The sequence below is a fragment of the Carettochelys insculpta genome, chromosome 1 (assembly GCF_033958435.1).
Source record: "Carettochelys insculpta isolate YL-2023 chromosome 1, ASM3395843v1, whole genome shotgun sequence".
In the NCBI taxonomy this organism is placed as follows: domain Eukaryota; kingdom Metazoa; phylum Chordata; order Testudines; family Carettochelyidae; genus Carettochelys; species Carettochelys insculpta.
In genome coordinates, this window is record NC_134137.1 from 36,946,680 (window position 1) to 36,958,712 (window position 12,033).

At 43.1% G+C, this 12,033-nt stretch overlaps 1 protein-coding gene across 5 annotated transcripts in view; it reads right to left on the reverse strand.

The window, feature by feature from the left end:
• PGR (progesterone receptor) overlaps nucleotides 1–12,033 on the reverse strand; it is a 74,742-nt gene that overhangs the window by 38,311 nt on the left and 24,398 nt on the right. For 3 of the 5 annotated variants that reach the window (XM_074984543.1, XM_074984533.1, XM_074984519.1), the window contains exon 4: nucleotides 4,527–4,673. The exons of the other annotated variants lie outside the window; for them this stretch is intronic. In XM_074984543.1, the coding sequence (XP_074840644.1) occupies nucleotides 4,527–4,673 (147 nt within the window). The remainder of the gene's footprint in view (nucleotides 1–4,526; nucleotides 4,674–12,033) is intronic. 5 annotated transcript variants of the gene reach the window in all.

Below are 12,033 nucleotides of genomic sequence, written 5' to 3' on the forward strand. Positions count from 1 at the left end.
TTAGTTACTCTACCTTTTAGTTTCTGTTTAACTAGCTTCCTCATTTTAGTGTAATTCCCCTTTTTGAAATTAAATGCCGGAGTGTTTGACCGCTGCGGTGTTCTTCCCAACACAGGAATATTAAAAGTTATTATATTGTGGTCACTATTTCCAAGCGGTCCAGTAACAGTTACCTCTTGGACCAGATCCTGCGTTCCAGTCAGGACTAGATCGAGAATTCACTCTCCCCTTGTGGGTTCCTGTACTAGCTGCTCCAAGAAGCAGTCATTTAAGGCATCAAGAAATTTAATCTCTGAATCCCGTCCTGAGGTGACATGTACCCAATCAATATGGGGATAATTGAAATCTCCTATTATTACTGTGGTTTTTATTTTGATAGCCTCTCTAATCTCCCTTAACATTTCAGCATCACTATCACTGTCCTGGTTAGGTGGTCGGTAATATATTCCTAATGCCATATTCATATTAGAGGAATGAATTGTTATCCATAATGATTCTATGGAACATTTCGATTCCTTTAGGATTTTTGCTTCATTCGATTCTATATTATCCTTCACATATAGTACTATTCCGCGACCCGCACGACCTGTTCTGTCTTTCTGATATAATTTATATCCCGGTATGACAGTGTCCTGCTGATTGTCCTCATTCCACCATGTTTCTGTGATGCCTATTATGTCAACTTCCTCCTTTGATATGAGGTACTCCAGTTCACGCATCTTATTAGACAGACTCCTAGCATTTGTGTAAAAGCACTTTAAAAAACTACCACTATTTATATGTCCGCCTTTCACAGACGCGTTGGATTTTATAATCAAGCCCTTAGATTCAATCGCATCTGTTCTGATCCTACCGACAGAGACCAAAAACTACAAGATCTCTACCAAGCATTCATAAAACTTAATTACCCACCAGGAGAAGTAGAAAAACAAATTGACAGGGCCAGACGAATACCCAGAAATCAACTACTTCAAGATAGGCCCCAGAAGATCAACAACAGGACACCACTTGTCGTCACCTATATCCCCCAACTCAAACCCCTCCAATGCATCATTAAAAACCTACAACCTATTCTGGATCATGATACTACACTCCAGAAGGCCCTAGGTGTTAGGTCTGTCCTTTCCTGTAGACAACCTCCTAACCTAAGAAAGATTCTTACTAGCAATCACAGGCTACACCACAGTAATACTAATCCTGAAACTCTTCCTTGCAACAAGCCCCGCTGTCAACTTTGTCCACATATTTATTCTGGGGATACCATCACTGGACCTAACCATGTTAGTTACAAGATCAAAGGCACATTCTCAAGCACTTCCAGCAACATTATATATACCATTATGTGCCAACAATGCCCTGCCACTATGTACATTGGACATACTGGGCAAAACCTTTACCAAAGAATAAATGGGGACAGAGCAGACATCAAGAAATGCAATACACATAAGCCAATCAGTGAACACTTCAATGGAGTGGGCCATTCTGTTAAAGACCTGAGAATCTGTGTCCTGGAACAAAAAGAATTTAAAAACAGATTAGAGAGAAATTTGTGAGTTGGAGTTCATATTCAAATTTGACATACTAACACATAGTATGAACAGAGACATCAATTACCTCACACATTACAAAGACTGCTTCCCCTCTTTTGATGCTCATAATTATCACAGGCAAGACAATTGACATCCCCTGACCCCTCATCCCCCTCCTATGTATTTGATTTGTCACTTTTTATTGCAATTTTTTTGGGTTCTCTGTACTTTTATAAATGTCAGTCTGTATTAGAAATGAGATTGATCTGATGAAGTGGGTCTGTCCCATGAAAGCTCATCACCAAATAAATCATTTTGTTAGTCTTTAAAGTGCTACATTTCTGCTGTTTTGTTTTGTTAGAGTACAGACTAGCATGGCTACCTCTCTGTTACTATTCATGTTCAAAGGGAATACTAAAAATGTGCTGGAACTAGCAACAAAAGTTCATCGTTCAACAATTCTATCATATTTGCTTTAAATTATCATTATTGTCCACTACCAGTGCAAGATAGATGAAGATTATGCATGACACTGAAGCCTTACAAAACACAAGACTCCTAATTCTCTGCAAAAATTGAAAATTCTATTTCCTGTTCCAAATAACTTTCAAGCCAGTGGAAAAAATAAGAATATAAACTTGACATTTCATATTGTGCTACTTCTGTATTGAGGGGATCTAGCAATAATTTGGTTTGCAGGAGCACTATGAATATCCTTCAAAGAGAAAATGTTCATCATTTACCCACCGCCTCCTTTTTCTACATAAATAGATGTATGAATTGCTTGAATATTCAATTTTTTGTCATACGTGTGCCTTTTTGGGAACCTAGGGGGGTTTAAAGTTCAGGCAAGTAAGTTGCAAATGTTAAAGGGAATGTGAATTTGCATTTCTTTACCTTTGCATTCTTTTTTGTTAAATATGAAGTGAATTTTGGCATTATCTTATTTACTGCACCTCTATCATGTGATTACTATTGGAATTATGGATCCTCATCAGAAGGCAATGGCACATCCCAGATACAGATGCCAGAATGATACAGGAACTATTGCTCCAAGAATATGGATCGTTTAAGTCATGCAGACTTATTTAAGTGCCTAAGACAGTACAAGATGGTTACATATTTTAAAATACTGGTATACCTGTATTGCAGAAATTATTCAGGATAGTTATTTAACATCATATACTTTCAAAGAGGTTCCTTATACTGCTATGGACAAACATGGGGTTTATTATCTGGGTGGAAGAGCAGGAGGACTAATCGGAAAATGTGGGTTTAAATTCACAAAAATTTGTAGGTAGGTTTACAGCTGGTCAGTTTGATCTGATTTATTTTCAGCAGGGTAATCTTTCTCAACAATGAAAGCCATTGGCTATTAATATGAATATACTCTGTCTTCTAAAATGTGTTAGTGCCAGCTGGAAATGAAACATGACCAGATGCTTTGACCATTGAGCAGCCTAATACAGTTTAGGAAACAAAATGGTTACTGTAACTCAATTGTGTTTATAATTTTCCATATTTTGAAATGTGATTGTTATTTCACAGCCCCTTGCCCAGATCTTATGTGTCAGTATCTAGAATTTATGATTTCCCAACAGTGTTTGCTCTTGTAATATGCAGCAAGAGGCATGGATCCCTCATTCTTTTCTTCAAATCCTTACCCTTGCATTAGGTAAATGGAAGACCAAGCATTTTTCCTTAATCCAGCATTTGTGAACCCATGAAAAGCACAGAAACAAGTCAAGCCTCCAGATTTAAATTTTCTAGATGGAATTAACACCTAAAGCTGCGAGGATATGACGGATCTCATGCATCAAACCAACTTCCTGTCAGTACCTAGACAGAACTGTTTGGAATTCCTAGATGCTGCAGGAAGTTATACTGATGACTCACCATCTTGAACACTCCCTGCTGAGAAGTACAAATGCAATGCCCCCATCACAGTGTTAAGACCACGTGGAATGCTTCAGGTGTCTGCGCTGCAGAGGACATAAAAACAGGGGCCACAGGCGCTCATACTCATTAAAAATCTTGGGTAAGACTCTGGGATACACCAGATTCAGTTCATGAGGAGAAAATATTCCAGGAGCTTTAAGTCACCTTTGCACCCTCCTCCTTTCTCTAGGCTATCAGGAAGCAACCCAACCTTCACACTTATCCCTTTTTAGGAATCTAGTGGGGTTTAAATGCTAGGGAAGTAACTTGGGAAAGTCAATTTGCATTTCTATGGTGGAAAGAACATATGAAAGGACCCTTTGACGGCGTTTATCAAACCTTTTCTGGCCCTAGCTGAAGGTGTTGGTGCTCAGACACCACCTGATGAACAAAACCCACTCAGACGAGGCTAGAGGAGCCAGAGGAAGACAGTGACCAACTGGCAGCCAGCAAGCCAGTGATCAGGCTTGTGTGCTTCTTCTCAGAGTCCAGCAGTGCTGGGTGACACAAGGGGCAGGACAAGAGCAGATTGGTGCTAGCTCAGAACACCCATGCCCACACAGGCAACTAAGTGATTGCCTTTGATTTTCATTTGCTTATTTAAAGGTGCAGAAAGACATATTAGGGGTTGTATTATTCTTCGTAACTGTTCAGAGACCGATGCCAGTGCCACACTCGAAGCATGAGCCATCCTACTTCAAGGGGCAGCTACATCTTGTGGACTGAAGCAGGGAATGCCTGCACTACATCGTACGGGACCCACCACAAGTCTGACAGAGCAGCCACACCTGTGACCAGCCCACCCCCAAAGTTCTCCTGCCAGCTCACGACAAGCTATTTGGACGTTTATACCTTTCAAAGTTAAGTCAAACTAAACAGGAACATGGCACTCTTGTTCCAGAATAAGAATGTCCACGCATGGAGGTATTTCTGAGTAAATCCATATGTAGAGAAGCCCTGAGACCCCAGCCTGCAAACTCTTAAACATGTACTTAATTTTATGTAGGTCAACAGTGCCTCTTGGCATTACATGTGTAAGTGTCTGGGTGATATCCCCACCTGGGGAAGAAGCTGGGTGTTCTCCACTGTAAACTATAGATTCCAGGGTATTCACCGGAGGCAAGAAGCTGTTGCATGGATATTTTTTATGCCCACTGAATTGCCAAACTCCCATTATGACCACTGCTCCTGAGCTCCATCCAATTTCTAAAGAGGAAACAAAGAGGGTTACGTTTACACTTACCAGAAGATTGACTGTTTCAGGGACAATCTTGCAGAGTTCACGTTAGCCCACCTGGTGGGGATGCACTAAATTGAACCATCAAAACTCTACAGTCAGTCCTGGTACTCCTCGTTCTCATGAGGAGCAAGGGAGAGTTTCTCTTATCAAGCTCCCTCTGTGGGGATGGCCAGAAAAATCAATCTATGATGCTTCAATTCCAGCTACACAATTGTTGTAGCGGGAATTGTGTACCTTAGATCGAGTTTTTGGTCTAGTGTAAACCTGGCCTTAGACTGTCTGGATACTTTACCTTCTTATGTTTGTGGTATTTGTTTACAGAGCAAAGCCTGAACTCCAGATGGTCTTCAGTGGGAAAGGGAAATAGGGAAGCATACTGTCAATGTCAATTTTCCACCGTGCCCCTAATCCTTAAACCCATATGTGGGCACAAACTCAAGCTCCCTTTCATGTGCAGCTGAAAGGTGGAATAAATGTCCACAATTTGTGGCCAACTACAACGTTTGCAAATCAAAACCTGACTGAGTTGGGTGCTTCCCTTCTATGTTTTGGTACAATCAGCAGCTCGAAGACTGATCTGGATTAAACCAAGTGCATAAACCAACACCAAGGAAAATTCTGTTCAAATGAACAGTAATCTAAAGACAGAGAAGAAATTTTTTGAAGAGATACAACCATTTCTTCTATTCTCTGGCAGTGCAAGTAAGCTGTTAGCCAAGTGCCAAAGGTTTTAAGATCTAATGCAAGAAGTTGAGGAGGTGGGGCGTTGTACTTTATCATTCATAAGCAAAACCAAAACCTTAATTTTCATCTGTATTCATGAAGATCTCCAACAAAGGCTAAAACACAGAAGTAACACAGTGATCGTCAGAAATATCTGGCACCACAGGGAATTAGAAGCATACAAACATATAAAACCTAATTTTAGTTTGAACGAGATTTTTACATGAATATTTTCAATTATTAAAGGATACAGATGGGAGAGACTACAATCACCCACAGTGTATAATCCTGATTTACCAGATGAAATAAATTATTCTGCTTCACCAAATGAACGCCATTCAAGACACACTAGTTTATACTATCTCTTCTTTTTTTGTATTTTTCAGATGATTGTTATACATCTCTTCTGTTACTTAGGTTTAGCCATTTTCTCCATTCTGCTATCCTCAGATAGCTTGTTTTCTTATAATCTTGGCCATAAATTCTCAAAAGTTGTGCATGGTTAATGAGAGCTAATGTCAAAAATGTTACACAAGCTGTTTGAAAAAATACAAGGATAAGTATCTGTCCTTTCTGCATATAAGCACTCCAGAACTCACTCTGTGATTGGGCTGTCTCACTACATGGACGTGGATCCCTGTCCATGGGTCTGCTGAAGCACTGGCTGTGCCTGAGATTACACAGAGAATGCAGAATGCTGTCCTGCCTAACCTCTGTTCTATTAATATTCCAGGGCAGACTGGAGTTCTCAGCTCCCCATATACAGCTCATGTAGTGCCATAGCTAAACCCTCCTGCTACTCTCTAAAGCGTAAGGAGAGAATGCTGCTGCCCTCAACCCGGAACAGCGGCGGGAAGCACACTAGAGTATTTCTCAAAGAGTATTTCACTTATTTCCCAAAACAAGTTCTCCAACTCCAAAATAATAGAATAAATAGAAAGCAAAGCCAGGAAAACTACTCCTTGTTAGTGAGAAAAGTAGTGTATACATACGTAATAAAGGACAAACTTTATGTAAGAACATAAGAACAGCCCTACTGAGTCAAACCAAAGGTCCACCTAGCCCAGTATCCTGTCTACTGACAGTGGCCAAGGTGTCCCAGAGGGAATGAACAGAACAGGTAATCATCAACTTATCCATTCCCTGTCACCTATTCCCAGATTCTGAAAAACAGAAGCTAGGCACATCATTCTTGCCCAGCATGGATAAAAGCCATTTATGAACCTGTTCTCTATGAATTTAGGGGTGTATGGGGTGTCCATCGAGGGGTAGCACCTATAGGGTAGGGGACTTTTCACGTCTTTTTGGGGGCAGCTCGTGCCCCTTCGGTCCCCACCTGGCACTCAGCTCTCACCTGTAGCTCAAAGAAGCTGTTGCATGCACAGCAGCCACACCCCGATAAACCGCTCCAACAGGCGGGCTAAGCCAGATGAGTGTAGCCGACAGCTCTGAAACCTTCGGTGACATAGGGACTTGCCTATCTCAGCACGCGAAGTCGGCTCCAGCAGACTGGATGGATGAGATCAGCAGCAAGATCCAATGACCAGGAAGGTCTGTGGAGAACGAAGGGCATGAGAAGGCACTGAAGATGGCACGGCCATCCACTACAGCCTAGGAAGTCTCCAGCCATGACGACTTTCGTACCACTGGAACCAGGCTTCTGAGGCTGAGAGAGTGGAACTGCCCCTGTGCAATGGCTTTTCCACTTTAAACATTCTCCCACACAGTTTCTTTGTACATTCTCATCTCTCAAATCACCCTACTTTTTTAGTCTACTTTATCCATCTACACCTTCTGTTTACTTCAAAGTCCTGCAGCAATGGGGGAGGGGCAAAGAGACAGGTGGAGGTGACCCCTGGGAGTTGTAGTTCCAAACCTGCTCTTAAGCAGCCTATAGACTTTGGTTGCTCAACTCTGATCCTAGGACAACAGAGGAGTTCAGCAATATCCCAGGTGACTGAGCAGGCCATTGTAGGAGCAGCACTGCTCACCCTCAAGAGGGAGGGGACTAGAAAAGATGTCCAAAAATTGCTTGTTCCAACCAAACTGGCTAGCATGCCACAGCTGGCGGTTTTACCCTCACAGTGGTCAAAAAAGGAGTGGAAAGAAAGATGATATTTGGAGCATGGAAGGTTCACACACCCTTGGACAGGGGGAACACTATGAGGCCTAGCAGAAGAACGGCTCTCATAGCAAGAGAAATGTCACGCTATAACATTTACATAGCTGCCCTGAACAAGACCAGACTTGCAGAAGAAGGATCCATCTGTCAACCGAAAGGAGATTACACTTTCTTTGGGAAAGGCAGGCCAGAAAACAAAGACTGAATCCACGGAGTGGGACTTGCCACCAAGACATCACTTCTGCACCCGCTTCCTAACCTACCAACTTGCATCAGCGAGCATTTGATCAAGCTCTACTTCCCCCTCAATCCCCCTCACCATGTTACAGTCATCAGCACGTACGTCCTCACTCTGACCAGCAGTAATGAAGCAAAAGAGAGTTTTTACAAGGACCCTGACCATCTTGTAAAAGCAACTCCTCCTAGTGACACGCTTCTCCTGTTGGGTGACTTCAATGCCAGAGTTAGCAAGGACTGTAGGAACTGGAAAGGGGTGCTGGGGCATTAGGGCATTGTTAACATGAATGCCAATGGCCTTCTTCTGCTGAGCTTGTATGCAGAAAATGACCTAACAATTACCAACACTCTTCAGACAAGCTGACAAATACAAAACCGCATGGATGCACCTGAGAGCAAAAGAACAGCACCTGATTAACTATGTCATCAGTTGCAGGTGGGACATTTATGATGTTAAGATCACCAGGGCTATGCAGAGAGCTGAGTGCTGGACTGATTGTAGACTCATCAGGTCTATCCTTATGCTGCACATCACACCATTGCACAGCAAGAAGCTCAAGGTTGTCAGACCCTCCTTCAACATCAGGAAGCTGCAAAATATTGGTCATCGTTAGCAATTCACAGCCCACCTTCGCGACATGCTGACATCCCATGGACCTCTGACTGGGGACCCATCATAAAAGTGGGACCAGTTTAAAACCCTGGTGACAGAGTCAGCCAAGTCGACGCTAGGACTAAAAAAGAGAGTTCACCAAGATTGGTTTGACGAAAATGACGAGATCATGACGATCTTAGAGCAAAAACAGAACGCATTTCTCATATGGCAACACAATCAGTCCTCAGTCTCCAAACATGACCATTTCAAGCACCTTCAGAGTCAGGCACAGACTGCACTTTGCAAAATGTAAGATGAGTGGTGGGAGAGAAAAGCTGATGAAGTCCAATACTACGCTGACACCAAGAACTCCAAGATGTTCTTCAGTGCTATCAAAGCTGTATATGGGCCTTCAAAGCCAAGCACTACACCTCTCCTGTCTGCAGATGGCATGACCCTCCTGAGGGAGAAGAGCAGCATCAACAATAGGTGGAGAGAGCATTTCAGCAACCTTCTCAACAGGTCCTCCATTCTCAACCCTGCAGCCCTAGACCATAACCCTCAGAAACCCATGATAGACAGTCTTGACCTGCCCCTTACAATGGATGAGGTGAAAAAGTCAATCAGCCAGAGCAGCTCTGGCAAAGCCTCTGGGATGAACAATATCCCTACTGAACTTTTCAAGGCAGCAGGACCAGTGTCACTTCAAGCATTTCAAGTATCAGAGGGGTAGCCGTGTTAGTCTGAATTTGCAAAAGCAATTAGGGGTCCTGTGGCACCTTATAGACTAACAGAAATGTATGAGCATAAGCTTTCGTGGGCAAAGACCCACTTCGTCAGATGCAAATGTTGAAGCATTTCACAGCCTTTAGACCAGTATCTGCAAAGAAGAAGACGACGTGCCTGGAGATTTTAGGGATGCCGCAATCATCTCGCTCTTCAAGAACACGGGCAACAAAGCTGACTGTGGAAATCACTGGGACATCTCCCTTCTCTCTACTGCTGGGAAGATCTTGGCTTGAGTTATCCTCAACCGTTTGATCACCAGCATCTCAGAGGAGAACCTACCAGAGGCACAGTGTGCTTTCTACCTAGGCCGCAGCACCACTGACATGATCTTTGCTGTTCATCAGGTCCAGGAAAAGTGCATAGAGCAGAACTGGGATCTATGCGCCATCTTTACAGATCTGATCAATGTGTCTGACACCATCAACAGTGAAGTCTTGTGGATTATCCTGTCAAAATTTAGCTGCCTGAGAAGATTCGTTAACTTCATATGCCTGTTCCATGATGACATTACTTGGTTTCTTCTTTCGAACGGTGAGTCCTCAGATCCATTTGAGATATCCAATGGCATGAAGCAAGGGTACATGCTGGGCCCAGTGCTATTCAAACTCTTTTTCACATGCATCCTCAGCCATGCAGTTAGGGACCTGGACCATGGAGTCTACGTAAAGTACAGGCTTGATGGGTCACTTTTCGAACTTCATCATTTGAATGGTAAAACCAAGATGCTTGAGAGGCTCATCCTGGAAGCCCTTTTCGCTGACAACTGTGCACTTACAGCACACAAGGAATCTGATCTCCAGCTCATCATCAACAAGTTGGCTGGAGCCACTCGCCTCTTTGGTTTGACCATCAGCCTAGGAAAGACCAAGGTACTGTTTCAGTCTGCTTCAGGATCTGCTGCTCTCCCCACTTCAATCTCTATTGAAGCAACAGAGTTAAAATAGTGAATGAGTTCAAGTATCTTGGCAGTGTGATAGCCAATGATGGCTTCCTTGACAAATAAATCAATGCCAGGATCTGCCAAGCCAAGCAGGCGCTCGGACATCTGAGAGCGCGAGTGTTGAATCAGCACAATATCTGACAGTCCACTAAACTGAAAGTGTACAAGGCTGTAGTCCTGACCAGTCTCCTGTATGGATGTGAAACCTGGACCTTGTACAGAAAACATGTGAAACTGCTGGAGCGCTTCCACACACACAGCCCGAGGTGAATACTGCACATTCAGTGACAGGACAGATATGTGAATCTGGAAGTCCTCGACAGAGCAGGAACCACAAGCACAGAAGCCATGATTCTGAAAGCCCAGCTTCACTGGACAGGGCATGTCATACGAATGGAGGAGTTAAGAATCCTTAAGCCACTCCTCTATGGTGAACTCTCCCAGGCCAAAGGAATCAAGGTGGGCCTCACAAGAGGTATAAAGACTGCATGAAGGCCAACATTGCTCATTCTGGATTAAAGCCAAATCAGCTAAAGCAGCATGCAGAAGACCAAACAGGCTGGCATGCTCTCGTACAACAAGCGTACCACAACTTTGAAGAGCAGCGACACACACACACTTGATTGATGCTTGTGAGAGGAGGAAAGCAATAGCAATAGCTGTACCGACAGAGCCAGGACAATTTCCTTGCCCTTACTATGAACTCCCATGCTGTTCAAGGCTCGGACTCCTCAGCCACATGCGAGTCCACAACCAATGAGCCTGTGAAGCTCAAGATGTCATAACTGGACACGACATAACCAAGCAGACCTCTATGAATTTATCTAGTTCTTTTTTGAACTCTGTTAAAGTCCTGGCCTTCACAACATTCTCTGGCAAGGAGTTCCAGAGGTTGACTGTTGCATGAAGAAATACTTCCTTTTGTTTGTTTTAAGCTCAACACCTATTAATTTCATTTGGTGACCTCTAGTTATTGTATCAGAGTGGTAGTCAAGTTAGTCTGTATCTTCAAAAACAACAAGAAATCCTGTGGCACCTCATACACTAACAGATACCTTGAAGCATAAGCTTTCATGGGCAAAGACTATCAGAAGTGGGTCTTTTTCCATGAAAGCTTATTGCTCCAAAATATCTTAGTCTATAAGGTGTCTTCTTGTTATTTTTCTAGTTATTGTGTTATGGGAACAAGTAAACAACTTTTCCTTATTTACTTTTTCCACACCAGTTATGATTTTATAGCCCTCTATCATGTCCCTCCTTAGTGTTCTCTTTTCTACACTGAAAAGTTCCAGTCTGATTAAGCTCTCCTCATATGACAGCCTTTCCATCTTCCTTAGTGGTTTTGCTGAACTTCTAACTTTTTCCAGTGTTGAGGTATTCAAGGTGGCTATGTCTACACTAGCCCCTTACTTTTGGAAGGGGCATGGTAATGAGTGAGTTAGGAAGATACTAATGAGGAAGTGCCATGAATATGCAGTGCCTCCTTAAAATAATGATGGCCGCACGTGATTCAAAAGCGACGCTTGCAAATCGCGTGCCACCTGTGTAGATGGGGGGGGCCTTTCCAATGGATCCCCCCAACTTCGAAAGCCCCTTCTTCCTAAAACCAAATATGAAGAAGGGGCTTTTGAAGTCCGGGTGGTCATTTCGAAAGGCCCCCGTCTACACAGGTGGCATGCGATTCGAAGGCAGCACTTTTGAATTATGCGTGGCTGTCATTATGCTAATAAGACACTGCAGATTCATGGCAGCACCTCATTAGCATCTTCCCAACTCACTCATTACTATCTTCCCAACTCGCTCATTACCATGCTGCTTGCAAAAGGACAGGGCTAGTGTAGAAGCAGCCGATGTGGGCATACCATGGATTTATATAGAGGCAGTAAGATATTCTCTGTTTTATTCTCTATCCCTTTTTAA